Raw genomic sequence first — 18,351 nt, forward strand, 5'->3', positions numbered from 1 at the left:
AAAGATTCTTAATTACATGCAATGCAGCTTAATCAAGGACTAATTAAAAGTTGATTTAACCTAAACGATCTTTAGAGTAACAACATAAGGATGATGAAATTGGTGGGATTGGAGATGGATAGAGATCTCCCAACTACTATACTGCAAGTGCAGTGCAGGGTACAGCTAGATAGATAGTACTGTCCTGTCCGACTGTATTTGATCTAATCCTACAAATTAAGTTGGATTGTTACGCAACAGTACATGTCCTCACATGGCAACTAGCAATGCATAGTGTTCATGGATCGCATGGCTTCGTCCTCCTTGACTCTTCAAAAGTTTGAGGATCAAGGGTACTAGGCTAGGTAAATAGCGTGCGTGATTAAAAATTATCATTTCAGACGCTAATGCAGAGGAAATTGTTAATAATTAATATTGTTAGAGGACGAACATGTGTTCTACCCATACGGTGTAGATGAGAGAATGAGGTTGACTCGTTTGTCATTTATGTGTTGGCGAATGGAGACGACAAAACTCTTGAGTCTTGTGCTGTGCAAATATATTATGGAGTAAAAAATAAATAAAAATATATTATGGGAATGGCTGGTTGTGAGCCTGTGACTGTGAGGGAATCTGAGGAGTTGAAGGAGATGTTAATCATCGCGTACTCTCTCTTGGGAACCACACTGGAAGTTTCATCACTCTTTGTTTAGTGAGTGAGTGAGTGTGAGAGTTTGGTGCTCCGCCGACAACCCCACTCCACTCTAAAACTGCCACTACAAGATTGTGTCCTCTCTATAGGAGAAGGAATGGGAAAATCAACACTAATATTATCCTATTAATATAAGAGAAGCTAAAGTAATCGATACCAATATAATAAACTTACATTAAGAAAACAATATTTTTATTATGGGACTCAACTTTTCTTATTTTGTACTGAAAGACAAATGAAAAGTGAATATTAAACTGATATTACAACAACATATTAATGTAAATTAATATTTAATGTGGGTCCCTATGCAGTCGCTCACTTTGCTTATGATATATACAACCATTCAAGTACGATTGATTAAGAAGCGTGTAGCTTAAGGGGTTAAAATTATGCACTTGAAGTTCTATGTTCGATTATTCCTCCGTAACTTATCCTTTGTATAAATAAATAAAAAAAATCAAACAATTTCATCTAATAGAACATTTGTGTAGTGCCACCAGACATGTAGTACAAATCAAAATTTGGAGATGGTGCATAAGAAAATTTACAACAAAATATCTAAATTATGCTAAGGTGTTAATAGAAGCCCTCAAAGGAATAAATGGGCTAGAATGGGACCCAATAAAAAAAATGTAGCCTATTTAATCCTGGGATAAAAAAGAAAGAAAGGTAGCCCAATTTGTTTAATTTATACCGAAAGCCCAAGGAAATTAGAAGGCCTGGCCCAATCTAAAAACAATCAAAATCAGACATAAAATGATAAATTCACGATGGCGGGAGCGCGCCTTTTGTTAACGAATCTCAAACCTTATTTGGGCGGGAGCTCAAATTTACTTGTCAGATATAAGTATCGTCACACCCACATTTCACCGCACACTTTACTCTTTTAGCGCTAATAAATTCCAAAAACCACATTCTATTTCCCGAACTACCACCCCCTCTGCCTCGCCCAATTTACCCTCTCTGCATCCTCCATGGATCACTCTCAGAAGCGAACCGTCACCACCAGACGAGGCTTGAAGCGGAAGCTCGAAGAAGAATTCAGAGAAGACGGGCCTGAAAATGAACCCGATCTCAACGTCCCGGCCGTCCAGCCCCGAGGCGTTTGCGAAGATCTGGAAAGTATGATTCGCCGCCGAGTCCAAACTCTCCAGTCCACCTTCTCTTCCTCCGAAGCAGATCGCCTCGCCGCCAAGACTGCCACTCGTGCCATCGCTTTAGTCGCCAAGAAAGGTAGCGTTTTTATTATTTTTTCCACGGCTGTTCTTGTGGTTTTCTGGTTCTTTATCTTTGATCGAAAGGAAAGCGTGTGAGATTCTTGGGGTTTAGGGTTTTTAATTTTGGTCATTTGGTAATTTGCTTGCAGAGGAACATGTGAACCTCTTAGTAGAATGTGGAGCAGTTCCGGCCCTGGTTAAGCATCTACAGGCTCCGCCTCCAGAGAGAGGAGGCGATAACAGTCCGATTCCGTACGCGCATGAGGTCGAGAAAGACAGTGCTTTTGCGCTCGGGCTTATTGCCGTTAAGGTAATTTAACACTCTGTATATTCTCTCTGGCTGTGCTTGCTTTATCATTTCGAAGTTCATCTTAGAGCAGAGGAAACAAAGGTGTTTTACCTGTTTTTGTATCAATTTGTACTACGTGCAATCAATATTTTCGGGTCCTGTAAATCTTATGAGGGTTTTAATCAGCTAGGGCATTAATATTATGCAATTCTGAAACACTAACTTGTGGTTCTTCTTCTTGTTTCTCTTCTTTCCATAATTGAGATATTGGCATCAATAAAACATGCCCTTCAGTGCATAATAGATGGTTGTTCTCTTTGTAGGTAGCTGTTTCTCGTTTTGATTTCAAAGGATCTGTTTGATCATTTCTTGTTTTCTAATTGATTGATCTTGTTCTATGTCTTCATGTTATAAAGCCGGAGCATCAGCAACTCATAGTTGATGCTGGAGCTTTGCCGCATCTTGTTGATCTGTTAAAAAGGCACAAGAGGGACTCAGCACCAGCTGATGGTGTTATTAGGAGAGCTGCTAATGCAATTGCTAACATTGCTCATGAAAATAGCAGCATCAAGACCCGTGTCAGGTCTGTTTATTTCTACTTTACTGATTCTCATATTAAATAAATATCAAGTATTATTCCTTCTTATAAGTTATATCTTTGAAATTCAGGATTGAAGGTGGAATCCCTCCTCTTGTTGAGCTACTTAACTTCTTTAACACAAAGGTACAGATTTCTGCTGCAGGCGCCCTGCGGACCCTTGCATTTAAAAATGATGAAAACAAAGATCAGGTACCTAAGTTTTCCCTGTGATACGGTATATGATTGATTTAGACATCTCTAGTCTGCTAGCTAATTTGAATTGCAAAATTCCAGATTGTAGAGTGCAATGCTCTGCCTACCCTGGTACTAATGCTTCGATCTGAGGATGCAGCTATGACGTTTGAAGCGGTGAGCTCTGAGTTATATTTGATATTTCCTCTCTCATGTCTTGAGAGTTCTAACACCACCCTTCTGTAAGCATATGCTGAACTTTGTGGGGTTTATCAGGTTGGAGTAATTGGTAATCTTGTCCACTCATCCCCAAGCATCAAGAAATTAGTTCTTCTTGCTGGTGCTTTACAACCTGTTATTGGATTACTCAGGTAATTCTGAACTTTACAATTGGTTGATATTGTAGCATTTTCAATTTTCCTGGATAATCATATTGTTGCTGTTGTTGTTGTTGTAATCTGAAGAATATGTTCTAGTTTTCAAACAATTATATGTTCTTTGTTCATTACTTTATTGACAGTTCCAGCTGTACGGAGAGTCAAAGAGAAGCTGCTTTATTACTTGGTCAGTTTGCTGCAGCTGATTCAGATTGCAAGGTGGAATAGAAAACCATTTTGTTTAAATCCTACCTGTTTCATCCCCATCCCCTTTTCATATGATACAGAATTTTATTTAATGTTATGAAGATCTGGTTCTTGCAGGCACATATAGTTCAGAGGGGTGCTTTAAAACCATTAATTGAGATGCTTAAATCACCTGATGCGCAGGTTAGGGAGATGTCAGCTTTTGCGCTTGGGAGGTTGGCACAGGTTATTATTTCTCTGATTCATCATCTTTTAAAAAAAATGTGTATATGTAGAAATAGCATAAGAGGACAGTCATAAGTATCATATTGGTGACTGGTTGTTATACCGTCCTGGAAGTCATTTTTACTTTTGTTTTTGTTCCTATATTTGATAGAAATCCTTATTTAAGTTATGGTGCTTTCAGCTTGTTGTACTTATAGAATAGGGAAAGCTTGCAGTATACATGGGCATGTCCCCTTGTAATGCAAGTTGAATATTTTGGTAATAACGCTACATCTCTTGTTGGGTGTACTGTCATGTAGCTACTGCCAACTTTGCTTGCTTTTGTGATCATAGTCTTTTGCTGTTATCTATTTAAAGGAATTTACAGCTTACTAGATTCCTAAATGATTCTTACGTTAGGACATGCATAACCAAGCTGGCATTGCTCATAATGGTGGTATAGTGCCTCTTCTCAAGCTTCTTAATTCAAAAAATGGATCTCTACAACACAACGCTGCATTTTCTCTTTATGGTCTTGCAGATAATGAGGTACAGTTTTCTGTTCCCTGTTTAAGTTCAGTTTGTAATGCAGTTGTCCTTTACTCATCATTTATTCTTGCAGTGAGACTAATTGGAGATTTCTTGTGTAGGATAATGTTGCAGCTTTAATTAAGCTTGGAGGTGTTCAGAAACTCCAAGATGGAGAATTTGTTGCTCAAGTAATTTTTTCCTGTTTTCTTTGAACCTTCATATGGTTGTTTGTCTATTGATTTTTAGTTGGCTTTATAGGTCATGAATTATTTTACCCCTTATCTATTTCATCATAGTTTTGTGGCCTTATTGTATTGTAATATTTCATTCGTGCAGCAAACTAAGGATTGTGTGGCAAAGACATTGAAAAGATTAGAGGAGAAGATTTGTGGACAAGTGAGTTTTGTCACTTTGGACAGTCTTTTTCTTTTGGCTGTCCAGTGATTGCATCTTGTGCTGATTTCACTTGTTATGCTCAATGTAGATTGTCCAAATTCCTTAACAGCTTATTCTTCACAGGTTCTAAATAATCTATTATATCTGATGCGGGCTGCGGAGAAGCCTGTTCAAAAACGAGTGGCTTTGACTCTTGCTCATCTTTGTAACCCTGGTGATCAGGAAACCATTTTTATTGATAACAAAGGTTGGAATTTTATCCATTATTAACAGCCAGATAGAGCATAGTAGCATAAAAAACATCAAAAGCTTATCATGTGTGCATGCTATCATGCTTGGTTCAGTGTGGGCTGCTTAAAATTGTAAACCGAAGTGCCTTAACATACAAAGCTTAGTCTATCAAAAAATTTGGTGTATTTGCGTTGATGATATTGCTAATTTCACCACATATGGTTCCAAGAATTTGATTTTTTCTGCAAATTTGTTTCTTGCAGGATTAGAGTTGCTTTTAGGGCTTCTCGAATCTCCAAGCCTGAAGGAGAAACAAGATGGTTCTTTGGCCTTGTACAAAGTGGCTACAAAAGCCACTTCACTCTCCCATTTGGATCCAGCTCCTTCATCACCCACCCAACAGGTTTTTAATTTTGTGTCCAATCAGTTCACTTTAAGTTTGCTAGGGGCGCAATATAACCTGGAACGCATGTATTTTATTTTGAGTGGATATTAGTCTATTGAACTCATATTTACAAGACTCCCTGCTGGCTTTGAATCAAGATTTACAGATTGCTATACCAGTTTTCTAAAATACTTTTATGGGGTTGGTGAGTGTGATACTCTGTTCGCATGGATAATTAGTTCTGATATGTTTGACATGATCTATTTGCAGGTGTATTTGGGTGAAAAATACGTAAACAATCCTACACTTTCTGACATCACATTCTTAGTTGAAGGTGGGGATTATTCTTTTGCATGCCCTTTTCTATAGTTCAGTCACTTAATACTATAATGATATTTTTATGTTACTGTACTGTAATAAATTCGTATGCTTTACACTACTATCAGGTAAACGGTTCTATGCCCACAGAATTTGTCTGCTTGCTTCTTCTGATGCATTCCGTGCCATGTTTGATGGTGGTTACAGGGTAAGAATTATTGGACTTTTCCACTGATTGATGATCTTCTGACTCCAATCCTCTCCTATTGTTTTTCTTTTCTCAACAATGATACTAAAAATGTGACAGGAAATCAATTCCTTTAACTGATGAATTATTTTCTAAACATATTGAAACAATGTATTGCAGGAGAGAGATGCTAAGGATGTAGAGATTCCAAATATTAGATGGGACGTTTTTGAATTGATGATGAGGTAGGTAGTTCTGCATCCTTTTTGTCTAAGAACTTATGAGTAAATTGCTAAATAATGCACCCCAGTTTCATCCCTAATAGTTATAATGGTCCTCTGTCTGTTGCTAGATTCATATACACAGGATCTGTAGATGTCAATTTGGATATTGCTCAGGATCTCCTCAGAGCTGCTGATCAGTATCTTTTGGAGGGTCTCAAGCGCCTCTGCGAGCATGCCATTGCTCAGGTGAGTTACTTATTAAAGTTCGATGGTATTACCCTTGTTTTCAGTTTGGTTTTAGTCTGATTGCTTCGTATTTTCTTTCTCAAGAACATCTACGTCGAAAATGTTTCGCTCATGTTTGAGTTATCAGAGGCCTTCAATGCCGTGTCATTAAGGCAAGCATGCATTCTGTTCATCTTGGAGCAATTTGACAATTTGATTACCAAACCATGGTAAGTAGTGCATCTCTTTCTCTTGCTCTAGTTGAATCTGTGTCCAGCATTATAGTGACTTGAAATGTTGTGATGAATATATTCAGGTATCCCGGACTGATAAATCGTATTGTACCAGAGATCCGCAGATTTTTTACTAATGCACTTACAATACCTATCCAGGCAACCTCGCAGCAGGCTTAGATAGATGTGTAGCTTAACCCTAGTTTTTTTCCGTTATATCAAGATTGAAGAGCAAAAATGTATAGAAAGTTGTAGCTCATTTTGTCAATGTTGATACTACAGAAGTAACTTCTGCTTAGTCTAATTCTTTTTTTGTGATTATGTAATGCAAAGTGCCCGTAAGTTTTAGCAGTAAGTTTCATCATTAATTTTCTGTATTGATCCTCGGATTCCGATTCTTGAAAATGTGTGAGCTGAATATCTGTCCCACGGCCACAAGATAAAAAATAGGGAAGAATTAAAAGTGCTTTGCTAGCTCTAATTGTATTTTTTAAATAATTTAACACTACGAAGAAATTGTTCATGATATTTGAGTTTAGAATTTTTTTTTCCCAAGGAATGAATCATAATTAACATTACACCAAATTGTCAATAGGTCGTTTTTCATGAAATTTTTAATATCCACTGTACAATAATTAAATTTTAAAACCCTAAAGTAAAATCATAGCAATTGAAGAGTTAAACTAAGTAAGAAGCATAAAAATGTGGAATTTACTCCAAACAAAATTGGCTTCTCTTTGCGGCTTAGTTCGGATTAGCTTATTTTATTTATTCCAAGGCAAAGGTGATGGTTTGATGATACAAGAGAGGAGTTGAATTAGCCCCTAATTGTATTTTGCCATTATGGTCCAATTTTAACCGACAATAGATAACGGGGTTGTTTCAATTTATTGATTCAGATTCTACGTTATTTACAAAATGTTCAATTTTTTCCCTAAAGGAGTTTAAGTGTTCTATTTGTGGAATCAAGTTTATTGCAGCTTCTACGTTACTTACAAAATTGCCAGTAGCATTTTAGGGGAAGTAAAAGAAAGGTCTATATGAAAACAGAAAGAAAATATATGACAGTAAAGGTTTTCTACGACGGTTTTGGCTTTTTATCTACGGTTTTCGACGGTTCTTGCACTTTTAGTGACAATTGGGATCCCTGCGAAAATAACTTTTGCAGCGAGAAAAACCGTCGATAACGGTTGATAAAACCTTTACAGCGGCTAAGAAAACCGCCGCTAAATATCGCAACAGAATTTTAATTTCCTTCTCGCCCTGGACTCAGTGATATTGGGTGGCGCAAAAAGAGCAAAAAAAATGTAGAAATTAAGCAACAAACGTCAACATTTAGGTAAAACAATGTTGTTTGCTAGCTCTAATTGTTTTATTATTATTTAACAATACAACGAACAAACAAATTGTCGTTTATGATATTTGAAATTAGAAATTTTTAAGAAATATGACTGATAATCATTATCGTCAAAGACTGTCGTTTGGACTGCTGTGCTTAAAATTCTTTCGAAAAAAACTTTTTTATTTTTTGTTACCTACCAAAGTGTTTGATAAAGTATTGAAAGCCTGCTTACTTAAGAATGTGAAGTGGTTGCAAACTTGCAACCAACCAAAATGGAAAACTCACTGCACACTCTTTCTTACCCATAAAGTTGAATAATCTGTTTCTTACAATTTGAGAAATGGAAACCAAAACTCCGCCCAAAACGAAAGTGAGATACTAAAGTTATTGTTCATTGAAGTGCTTTTCGTGGCTTACAAGCCAAACAATCAGATACTAAAAAATTCAATCGCAATTCAGAAAAATCGTGTAATAAAACGTTGAGATGATATTGGCATTGTCATCTTGCAACTGTAGGAGCACAAGTTGAATCGTCTTTGTTGGACCAATTCTCTTTGATCCCACAGGCTTGGATCAAACGTTCAATCTGGAGCCCTGCAGCTTCCTTTTCCAACTGAGAACAATATCTCTTAAATGTCTCTATGCTAACTTGAAGCCTGAAATCTATAGTAAACAAGAACTTCATTTCCAACCTATTCAACTCACTAGTGCTCACTCCTCCTACTTTGGCATAGTATGCATTGTTGAAGAATCTGCAAAACCATGTTAAATGCTTATTGTCAGAAGCTGGTGCTGAAGGGAAACGGAGAAAAACCATTACGAAACAATTTCACTGAAAAATGATCGTGTATATCTAATTCTGAGAATAGTACTTACGCGTCATCAATAAACTTCGCTGCTAGCATTACACTTGTTATCAGAAGCCGGTGAATATTGAAAGAAGTTAAACGGACTTCTGTGCACTGGATAAATCTGTCCACATAGATCTGTGCAACAACAAAGCATGATGGGCTACAGCCAGAGTATTTAAAGATGCGATCAATATATTGCCGAATGCTCAAAGTGGGTGCTCGTAAACCATGAAATATGGTCATGACTTCTTTAATGTCCGTTGCCTCCAATAGCATCTCATTCTTTTGAACACATCTCTCAAGAAGTGATGAGAGAGGTGACAGAACCCGAGGGATTTTCATAACTCCCTTTGCCGATTCCCTTAGCCCCAATTGGCAGTAAACATCCGAGCCTACGTTTTCATTGTCAAGTGCCAAAGTTCCCATATTTGACCTGCAAAGTAAAACAATGATTAACAAAAATGAACTAGTAAGCTGGCATGCCCCTGCATTTTGTAGTCCAAATCCAATACATGATAGATGCTCTACAATTTTTGGTATGACAGGAACTTTCATTGAAGACACAATGCAGCATTTGTGGTACACATTGTGAAGGACTAAGAAAAGCAATTCTTGGGTAGTATTCTAATTTGCATTGAAAATACTAAGACAAAAGTACTAAAGAGCATTTTTAACCAAAAAAAGTACTAAAGAATGGAAGTTATATTTAAAATACTGCACCATCAGAATATCATCACATTCTGGCAGCTTACCATAACATGCAGGTGGCCTTCAAAAAACCTTCTCTATTTGTGTTCCTCAAATATTTCTAAAATTGGTTTATAAATCTTAAAAATATGCTCCTTTTATTTACTATAGGTATTGAATACTGTCTAAATCTAGATCATTCAGTACAGTTGTGGCTCAGTTCTACTTCTTTTCAGGACCTTTTCTCTTAAGATTCTAGGTTTTCCTCATATGATACGAAACTCATTCTCACTTTTGGCATTTATTATGACTGAAGTAGATCTATCTGATCGTATGTTGTATTTCAAGATTGTAGGGAGGGTAATTCATGCACAAAATTGCTCCTCGAAAAGAATTCATAGACCATTTTCACAAATGGAAACCTGTCTATTGGCATTGCTACGCACTAAATTGATGTCCTATCTGCTCATGAACTAACAGTGAAAATTCCTACTAAAAATATGAACTTTAGCACAACCAAATGTGCAAATAGATGAAGCAGATACTGATAAATCATCAAATGCTCCAAAAATGAAGCCCATAAAAAAAATTCTCATAGAACACAAGGATTTGAAGTCATACAATCAATTATCCAAAAAGAAAACAGTTGGCAGTAAGTAAAAGAATAGAATTAGACAGACCCAGAACAGTAAATCAAGAAATTCAACAAACTATGAACAGCCCACATCATATCTGACCAGGAAACAGAAAAAGGATAAACCTTTTTTCATCAAATCCCAACCCAGAAGATACAAGATCGAAATTTCACGTCCAAATCAAGAAATGGAAGCAATGCCATAACATATAAAGAAGAAGATTACAAAGAAGGATATGGGGATAACTTACAGAGATCCTTCTTAATAAGGAGCTATCTTTATTGTCTTTCCTTGTTGCTTCGCCCACATGAAAATAAGCACAAGGAAAAACAAAGAAGGTACACTGAACACACAGACCTCACTATCTTAACTCTTGGAGTTCCTTTCTTCTCTCTGGCGCCATATCCTCTTTTATGCACATTTCTGCTGCATAGAGTCAGAGAAACAGAGAGAGAGAGGGAGGGAGAAAAAGAGCTTTGCTTTCTCTATGAAATCCCCAAGACCAAGGCTACTCCCTCTCTCTCTCTCTTCACATGGAAGATCTCCTCTCTTTTTTTCTTCTTTTGTTAGCAACACAAGTTCATACTCTCTCTGGCTCTAAAACAAGGTGTCGGTGTGTACTCCTCCACACCAGTTTTTAAATGAAAAGTGGGCAAGGACTTCTTATTATTCTTGCCTTCTCGGTGGTTAAGTGGGCCCCCACCCAAACCACCTTTCTTTTTCTTTTCCACCGCAAAGCAAGGGATGCACCTATTTTTTCTAAAAAGAAAACATGATATTTTCAATTACTCTAAATTATTATAATTTATCATAAGTAATCAAATCCGTGTATAAAAGGAAGGATAGTTAATTCGGGGATTCGAAATTGAATACAAGGGAACGAATACATCTAATCATATTTTCGTTAATTAGTCTGGCATCCCAAAGAGTCATTTTCTCCATAAAGATTAATAAAGCTTAGATATGAACTTCTGAAAGGTGCAAGATCCTATAGATTATATTAATATATTTACTCCATAAAGATTAAAAAAAGAAAAGATGATGTACATTTCTTAATTGCTTACTTAATAATTAATACATATGCAAAATGTTTATAATTGAGCAAGAAGTGACAGTCTAACTTATGCTTGAGCCATCTGAAATCCATTATGCCATCCTCATATTTTTTCCTTATCGTACATGATTAGCATCATTGTGCATATTAATTAAGAGTATCCTTTACTTTTTTAAAAAAAAAAGAATAAATTCAAAATTCTTAAATATTTAATTTTTTCCGTTAATAATGCCACAACATAGGGCGTGACACCTTTAAGTGGGTCACTTGTGATGATAATAATGCCGCAACCAGAATACATAATTCCTAACAATATTTTATTTATTTATTTATTTATAAAGATTAGTAGAAAGGTGTGGATCTTGATTAATCCCAATTGTTAATCAAAGTCTAAATAACGCATTATTTCAAGTGCGGTGATTGGATTTTCTTCCTCTTTTTTCTGTCTTGCACAGTTGATTTGACCACACCACATACTTAGTTCAACTAAGAAGCAATTATATGAATTCTTGAACCTGTCCAAATTACAGCTGGCATCTGTCTTTTCCGGCAGCATTAGAAATTTGGAATGTCATGAGCAGCTAAATTTTGTCGGTCGACGTCGATCCAAATTTATTTATAGTGTGGGCCAAATTTACGGCCCAAGTCCAATATCTAAGCCCAACTCTGCATCCAAGGCCCAATTCAAATGCGACATGGCAATGGCATGACCAAAAACGTAAATAAGTGGAAAACTAGGGGCGTTGTTTTTTGTTCGGAGAAAAAGATTGCGTCGTAAATTCCACGCTTCGCTCTCGATTTTTAAAAGTTGGAAGATTTGGGTGTGTTTTCTCATGATTTCCCTCCAATTCCCAATTGCCCCCGCACGCATTCTTCTTTTGATTTTTCTAATTCACTGTGGCATATGATGATATGATTGCTCTGAGCCACACACTCTAAAGCCCCAGATTCGATTCGTTTCCCAGAAAAATTTCATTTTCCCGGAAAATCTAAAAACTCATCCAGATACACAAGTTTCCTTTTACTTTCTTATCCCTCGCCGTCCCTTTTTGCTCTTCAATTTCTAGGGTTTGCTTTCGCTCCTTTCTGTTTCCCGAGAACAGAGTCGTGATTTGCTCCAGGTACTGCATTTCTTTGTATAACTCTGTATGTTTCGAGTGTAGAAAAATAAATGATGATCTTTTTCCATTTTGGTGTTTGGATGAGCGGTTATGATTGAGATGTCGATTTTTATTTTCTCGCTGTTTCTTAAGAGCCAAACAGGGAAATTTGTGGTTTTTACTCTGCAATTCTAATGTTAACCGAAGTGACTTTTGATTTCCTTTGATCTATGCTATTATCTTTTACAAGATTTAGCGTTCTTTTTATATCCGACGGATCTTTAATTTGTCTTCACAAGAATTCTGAGTTAGATTTCTGTTTCGGAATTGCAACTTGAAGTTTTTGTAATATATTCAATGAGCGTGATACGATGGTTCAACTTAGGTACTTTGTAAAGATAAGTTCTTGTATTTTCCTGTAAAGAAAATAATAAATATTTATGGTATTCCTGTCATATATTTGGTTTGCAATTTATATTGTTGCTTTTGGTGATAGTGGACTTCTAGACCCGTACCAGTAGTCAACTGGATGAACTTTCGTCACATTTCTGATAAAAATGTTCACGTGAATTAAGAGTCTATCTTTTGTTACTCTAAGGAATTGTACAATTGGATTTTAAGATACTTTGTCAGGAGTTCAAAAGTTTTAATATTCTCTGGGTTTTTCTTATCGTTTGTGTGTTTTTGTAAAGGACCTGCTGTTATGCTTATCTTTGTGTGAATGGAGGAGGGTACGCCTCACTGATAGAGTGGTTTTGTATTCCTGAAAATTTTCTATTTGGAACATTACAAGTTTTGAATTTGAACAACCATGTTTAATTCATATTTCTTGTTTCGGTAGGAGTATATTTGATGGTCATTGCTAGTGGATTTTTATTGATATTGCGTTCCAAATTACTGCTTGAATCACTTGATTTTCTGTGAATGTGGTCATTTGACTTGGAATGATTGGTTATTTGTATTTTTGGTTGTTGAGATCACCTTGGGTCGCTTCCCTTTCTTACTTTTAAATGTAAATGTGCTTTGATCATTTTAGTTTATTATAAATTCGGTGCATGGTTCCAGGTCACTTTGGCATGGATTCTCAAGCACAAGCTTTCCACCAGCGCTCAGTGTCTATCAAACTATGGCCCCCAAGCCAGAGCACCAGGATACTGCTTGTAGAACGAATGACCAAGAATTTCATCACTCCATCCTTTTTGTCTAGAAAGTATGGTCTGCTCAGTAAAGAAGAGGCCGATGAGGATGCCAAGCAAATAGAAAATATTGCTTTTGCAGCTGCTGACCAACATTTTGAGAAGGAATCATATGGTGATGGAAGTTCGGCAGTTCAAATTTATGCTAAAGAGTCCAGTAAGCTTATGCTGGAAGTTCTCAAAAGAGGGCCCAAAGTAAAGGAACATGGAGAGGTGATGCAATATGAGAAAGATACTGCTACCCATGGAAGTGTCTTTGATATATCTGGGAGTCGCCGGTCCTTTATTGATTCTGAGGAGGCCGTGGAACTGTTAAAACCATTAAGGGATGATGAAAAATTGTATACCAAGATATGTTTTAGCAATAGAAGCTTTGGTCTGGATGCAGCCCGTGTTGCTGAGCCAATCTTAACATCTATCAAAGATCAATTGAAAGAAGTAGACCTGTCAGATATTATTGCAGGAAGGTCAGAAACAGAAGCTCTTCAAGTCATGAATATATTTTCTTCAGCCCTGGAAGGATGTGTTTTGAGGTATCTCAATCTTTCAGACAATGCCATGGGTGAAAAGGGTGTCAATGCATTTGGGTCACTCCTGAGGTCACAAACTAATTTAGAGGAACTTTATTTGATGAATGATGGCATATCAGAAGAAGCTGCAAGAGCAGTTTCTAAGTTTATCCCATCCACTGAGAAGCTTAGGGTCCTTCACTTTCACAACAATATGACTGGAGATGAGGGGGCAATTGCCATCTCTGACATGGTGAAACGTTCACCTCTCTTGGAGGATTTTCGTTGTTCTTCCACAAGGGTGGGCTCCGAAGGGGGCATAGCTTTAGCTGAAGCACTTGGGACATGTTCCCATCTGAAGAAGCTTGATTTGCGTGACAACATGTTTGGAGTACAATCTGGGATTGCTCTGAGTAAATCTCTATCTGCTTTTGCAGATCTTACTGAAATTTACCTGAGTTACCTTAACTTAGAAGATAAAGGAACAGAAGCCCTTGCCAATTCCCTCAAAGAGTCTGCACCCTCACTTGAGGTTTTGGAAATGGCAGGAAATGACATTACAGCCAGATCGGCTGCTGCTTTAGCAACCTGTATAGCAGCGAAACAATTCATTACCAGGTTAAACTTGTCTGAGAATGAACTGAAGGATGAAGGTGCGATTTTGATCAGCAAAGCAGTTGCAGAGGGTCATGGTCAGTTAACTGAGGTTGACTTGAACACAAATTCCATTAGAAGGGCTGGAGCAAGGGCGTTGGCACAGGCTGTTGTGCACAAACCTGGGTTCAAGTTGCTGAACATAAATGCTAATTTCATATCAGATGAGGGTATTGATGAGGTAAAGGAGATTTTTAAGAATTCACTGAATGTGCTTGGGCCTTTCGATGAGAACGACCCTGAAGGAGAAGATCTTGATGAGGAGGCTGAAGAGGACGCTGATAATGAGGTTGATTTGGAATCAAAGCTTAAGGGCCTTGAAATTAAGCAGGAAGAGAATTACTGATACATGCAGTTTGCTGCCTTTTGTTAATTTGATTTAAAACTTGTTCAGATTCCAACTTTTCTGATTAGCTAGATTGTTTCCATATGAGCTATTTCAGCGGTTTTTAGCCATGGTGAAATAGATCGCTTGTTGTAGACTAGGCTCATTATTTGAAACATTCAACATTCGAGAGTCTAGCTAGTTGTATGCTCTCGTGTCCCTGTTACTTAAGTTGCTGGCAGCCAGATTTCTGGTTATGTATGCAAAACTGGGTCAGCTGAGTAGAGTACTGGTTGAGGTGCATGGCTACATATATTTTGAATTCAGATCTCCAATTTCAATTTCTTTTGTCTAAAAATAAAATTTACAGAATCAAGATTAATTAAAGGTAGAGGCAGGTAATATAGGTCCGTCCACTTGATTTACATTGTTTCTTCATTTTTTATTAAGCATTCAAATTATTTAGTAAGTTGCTTCCCGGTGAAAGAAAATATCACATAGGATATGAGATACAAGAAACAAAAAATGAACTTTACAGGGCAAATTGATCACACTGCTACTGGAACTTTAAGGGACTCAATTATCTTGTCATCTAACTCAAATTTGATGGTTTTCTTGTCTCTCCCGATCTTTAAGTACTCTTCAAATCGCTCCTTCAAGTCTTCGGTGAGGTTCGTGGTAGATTTCCATCCTAGAACTTCCTTGGCAGCCCTTGGTTCTGCATAGAAGTGCTGCAAAGTAGGCGAAAAATTAACTCATTGCAACACAACAATGTCAAAAGTACAAAGAAACTGCATCATCAGTTATAAGTGCCCTGTTTGGTTCAAGACAATTTATTACCATGTTCCGGAATGGAAAAGCTTTCTTTGCATCAACTCCAGCAGCTTTTGGATCATAATGCACTATGTTAACAGGGCGTCCAGCAACTTGAGCACAAAGTTTTGCCAATCCATCGAGGGTCACAGCACGATCACTTACACAGTTGAAAATGTTACTAGATGCAGCGTCGGGGTTCTCAACGGCTAGGGTAAGCATAGAGGACAAGTCCCTAACATGGGAGATGTTGGTAAGTTGCAATCCGGAACCAGGGATTGGAACTGGTCTGTCCCTCAAAATTCCTGCACAGAAAATATCATGAAACAACATAGTAATATATTATGAACTATCAGAAAAGTGCTTAATACTAACGACTTACGATCGAAGAACCACTCCTCGCAATCTTTGTTGTTCCCGGAACCTAACATGTACTGCGGGCGAAATATTGCCCAACTACCAAATATCTCTGCAATGTACTTCTCTACTGCAACATGACTAGCATCAGCTTTAACAACATCCTGCCATAGTAAAGGTTTTAGTTCGCCACTAAAGCAATGAGGTCTTAGTTGAATGCAAGAGGAATTAGAGACACAAAATATACCCCTTCAACATGAGGTGGCTCCTCAGTTGGCTTGTAAATTCCAGCACTGCTGATGTACAGGAATTGCTTCACACCAGAACTCTTGGCCCAATCTGCCACAGGCCTATGTGAAAATTACAAAGATTTGTTTAGTTTCCAATCAAGCCCCCCAAATCAAAGCCAAAGCTCAATCTAAAAAAGGGTTTGAAATTTATAAATTTAAAAAAGAAAAGGAAAAAAAAAAAGAATTGTAAGCAAAATGCAGAGAGAACAGAGTGGCACCATATTTGAACATTTAGACAGCATAGCATAAAAGCTACCCCAATTGAAATTGAGTTTTTGAGAATCAAAACAACCGACCTCACAGTGTCCAAATCTTTGCCATTGTTTTCCAACACAACATCAAATGCTGTTCCTTCCATAATCTTTCCAATATCCGCAGGTTCTCCCCACACTGTCTTCCCCCCAGCACTTACAATTTCCTAGGAGAAAAAGTATTCAAATCACCCAGAAGTTCCAACCATAAGTAGGAAAAATCCCACTTTGAAAATTCAATTAGAAAGAGATATAAACATGTGGAACAAATTTTGCAGTGAAAAAATGTGGAAAATATTAACTGAGAATCTGCTAAATGGGGGCTTCTTCATCTTGTCCGAGCTCTCTTCACCAACAGTCAATATGGTGACTTGATGGCCAGATCCCAGAAGCTCTTTTGCAAAGTAGAATCCAATCACTGCGTGCCCACCACCATTTGTATTCACTATCAGGACCTTTTTCTTCTCTCCAGCACTTGCTTTGATACTGAAGGAACAACGGTTGAAGCGCCTGGAAATTGCAGGGTATGCGACAGAAGAATGAGAAATAGAGAGAGAAGAGGAGAGAGTAGAGAAGTGGGAGGAGGAGGAGAGAGAGAGGCGTGGAAGATGAGAGAGTGAAGGTGGAACAAGGTTGGAGGGTGTAGAGGAAAAGAGCACAGAGGATGATGATGAAGTAAGAGTGGCCATCGAGTACGAGCCAGTGACTGATTGTATGAGAACCAGCGATTCTTAGTACAAGATAAAGGGAAACCGAATATGAGTATTTTTTTTGAGATATTTGGTTATATTCATTTCTAGCACTAATATTATAAATAAATCTAACACAATTGAATTTCTATAAACAAACTTAAAAAAAACCAAAAAAATGACAGCTAGTCTTATTGAATTTAATGTTAATTATTAAATTACTTTGATACCCTATTAAGTGTTTTGGGTATTTTTATGAGATTTTGGGGTTTGGCTTGTTTTAAGAAATTAATGGCATTTTTGTAATTTATAAGAAGTTAAAAGCTTTTTTGTTATGTTGTAAATGGGCTTTGGGTGTGTTTATAAAGTCCATTTCATATGTGGTACTTTTATAATTTGGGCCCTCATATTAGGTATAATAGTGAATCTCCTTTTTCTTTTTATTTTTTTGGTTGGATTTTCCTTTTTTCAGCTCATTAAAGTTTTAGTTATAAATACACATGTAACTAATGAAAAATGAAAAGGATAGGATAGGAATTTAAAAGTAAAAGCTTTTTATCCCAATGGTCCTTGTACTATGTCAAACTTGTTTTTTGGTCCCTAGACTTCAAAAGTGATCAATGTCATCTTCATCCTCTTGCCCCGTATATTGATCCAATGTGAAGATATTGTATGTTTGTTATACCTTTCATGACTCGTTTAGGAATAACCAATTATTGGGGGCCAATCTTGTTTAAATTAAAGATAATGTTGTCAAATTTGGTGTTGGAGGAGGGTCATGGAAGGGTGGGGAAAATTGGGACGAGGGGTGGCTGGGGGCTTGGGTCGTCGGGGATAGGGGAGTAATGGTGGGTAGGAGTAATTTGACAATATTCTTAAATTTGTAACACAATTTTGGACGAATTTGGCATCGATGATGACATTAATGTGCAAGACAAGCTGGCATCGATGATGACATTAATGTGCAAGACAAGCGCATGATATTATCTTTATTAATTTTGAAGTTTATTAAAGACAAAAGACCAAAGTAAAAAAGAATTCTAATGATCAAATAACTTCCAAAATGTAACTCTATAGTGGAAAATAAAAAAGATAAAAGATGGTTAAGAAG

The 18,351-nt window shown here is 37.1% G+C and overlaps 4 protein-coding genes across 4 annotated transcripts; 2 read left to right on the plus strand and 2 right to left on the minus strand.

Annotated features, from left to right (window-relative positions):
- Positions 1–1,587: 1,587 nt before the first annotated feature.
- On the plus strand, positions 1,588–6,838 carry LOC117637227 (ARM REPEAT PROTEIN INTERACTING WITH ABF2-like). The gene is made up of 19 exons (XM_034372065.1): positions 1,588–1,924; positions 2,058–2,218; positions 2,614–2,780; positions 2,867–2,987; positions 3,072–3,146; positions 3,246–3,340; positions 3,490–3,565; positions 3,671–3,778; positions 4,178–4,306; positions 4,408–4,476; positions 4,625–4,684; positions 4,808–4,931; positions 5,179–5,318; positions 5,571–5,634; positions 5,747–5,826; positions 5,986–6,050; positions 6,158–6,275; positions 6,360–6,484; positions 6,571–6,838. The coding sequence occupies exons 1-19, from the start codon at positions 1,666–1,668 to the stop codon at positions 6,665–6,667; spliced, it is 2,133 nt and encodes a 710-aa protein (XP_034227956.1). The 5' UTR covers positions 1,588–1,665; the 3' UTR covers positions 6,668–6,838.
- Positions 6,839–8,102: 1,264 nt separating this feature from the next.
- LOC117637234 (cyclin-P3-1) lies at positions 8,103–10,623 on the minus strand. The gene is made up of 3 exons (XM_034372074.1): positions 10,253–10,623; positions 8,706–9,113; positions 8,103–8,581 (listed from the first exon to the last, which is right to left on the minus strand). The coding sequence occupies exons 2-3, from the start codon at positions 9,104–9,106 to the stop codon at positions 8,329–8,331; spliced, it is 654 nt and encodes a 217-aa protein (XP_034227965.1). The 5' UTR covers positions 9,107–9,113; positions 10,253–10,623; the 3' UTR covers positions 8,103–8,328.
- Positions 10,624–11,863: 1,240 nt separating this feature from the next.
- Positions 11,864–15,183, plus strand: LOC117637322 (RAN GTPase-activating protein 1). The gene is made up of 2 exons (XM_034372185.1): positions 11,864–12,177; positions 13,222–15,183. The coding sequence occupies exon 2, from the start codon at positions 13,233–13,235 to the stop codon at positions 14,859–14,861; it is 1,629 nt and encodes a 542-aa protein (XP_034228076.1). The 5' UTR covers positions 11,864–12,177; positions 13,222–13,232; the 3' UTR covers positions 14,862–15,183.
- Positions 15,184–15,252: 69 nt separating this feature from the next.
- LOC117637323 (chloroplast stem-loop binding protein of 41 kDa a, chloroplastic) lies at positions 15,253–17,324 on the minus strand. Its single transcript, XM_034372186.1, has 6 exons — positions 16,854–17,324; positions 16,597–16,718; positions 16,258–16,360; positions 16,036–16,174; positions 15,681–15,958; positions 15,253–15,571 (listed from the first exon to the last, which is right to left on the minus strand). The coding sequence occupies exons 1-6, from the start codon at positions 17,238–17,240 to the stop codon at positions 15,389–15,391; spliced, it is 1,212 nt and encodes a 403-aa protein (XP_034228077.1). The 5' UTR covers positions 17,241–17,324; the 3' UTR covers positions 15,253–15,388.
- Positions 17,325–18,351: the final 1,027 nt, after the last annotated feature.

The sequence above is a fragment of the Prunus dulcis genome, chromosome 8 (assembly GCF_902201215.1).
Source record: "Prunus dulcis chromosome 8, ALMONDv2, whole genome shotgun sequence".
NCBI classification, from domain to species: domain Eukaryota; kingdom Viridiplantae; phylum Streptophyta; class Magnoliopsida; order Rosales; family Rosaceae; genus Prunus; species Prunus dulcis.

Excerpts from the sequence above, each read along its gene's own strand:
- LOC117637227 (XM_034372065.1), top strand. The coding sequence starts at position 1,666 with ATGGATCACTCTCAGAAGCGAACCGTCACCACCAGACGAGGCTTGAAG. Across the intron at positions 4,477-4,624 it reads ATGGAGAATTTGTTGCTCAA|CAAACTAAGGATTGTGTGGC; the intron begins GTAATTTTTTCC and ends TCATTCGTGCAG. Across the intron at positions 6,485-6,570 it reads AATTTGATTACCAAACCATG|GTATCCCGGACTGATAAATC; the intron begins GTAAGTAGTGCA and ends GAATATATTCAG.
- LOC117637234 (XM_034372074.1), bottom strand. The coding sequence starts at position 9,106 with ATGGGAACTTTGGCACTTGACAATGAAAACGTAGGCTCGGATGTTTAC. Across the intron at positions 8,582-8,705 it reads GCGAAGTTTATTGATGACGC|ATTCTTCAACAATGCATACT; the intron begins GTAAGTACTATT and ends ATGGTTTTGCAG.
- LOC117637322 (XM_034372185.1), top strand. The coding sequence starts at position 13,233 with ATGGATTCTCAAGCACAAGCTTTCCACCAGCGCTCAGTGTCTATCAAA.
- LOC117637323 (XM_034372186.1), bottom strand. The coding sequence starts at position 17,240 with ATGGCCACTCTTACTTCATCATCATCCTCTGTGCTCTTTTCCTCTACA. Across the intron at positions 16,719-16,853 it reads CCCCATTTAGCAGATTCTCA|GAAATTGTAAGTGCTGGGGG; the intron begins GTTAATATTTTC and ends TTTTTCTCCTAG. Across the intron at positions 16,361-16,596 it reads AAAGATTTGGACACTGTGAG|GCCTGTGGCAGATTGGGCCA; the intron begins GTCGGTTGTTTT and ends ATTTTCACATAG.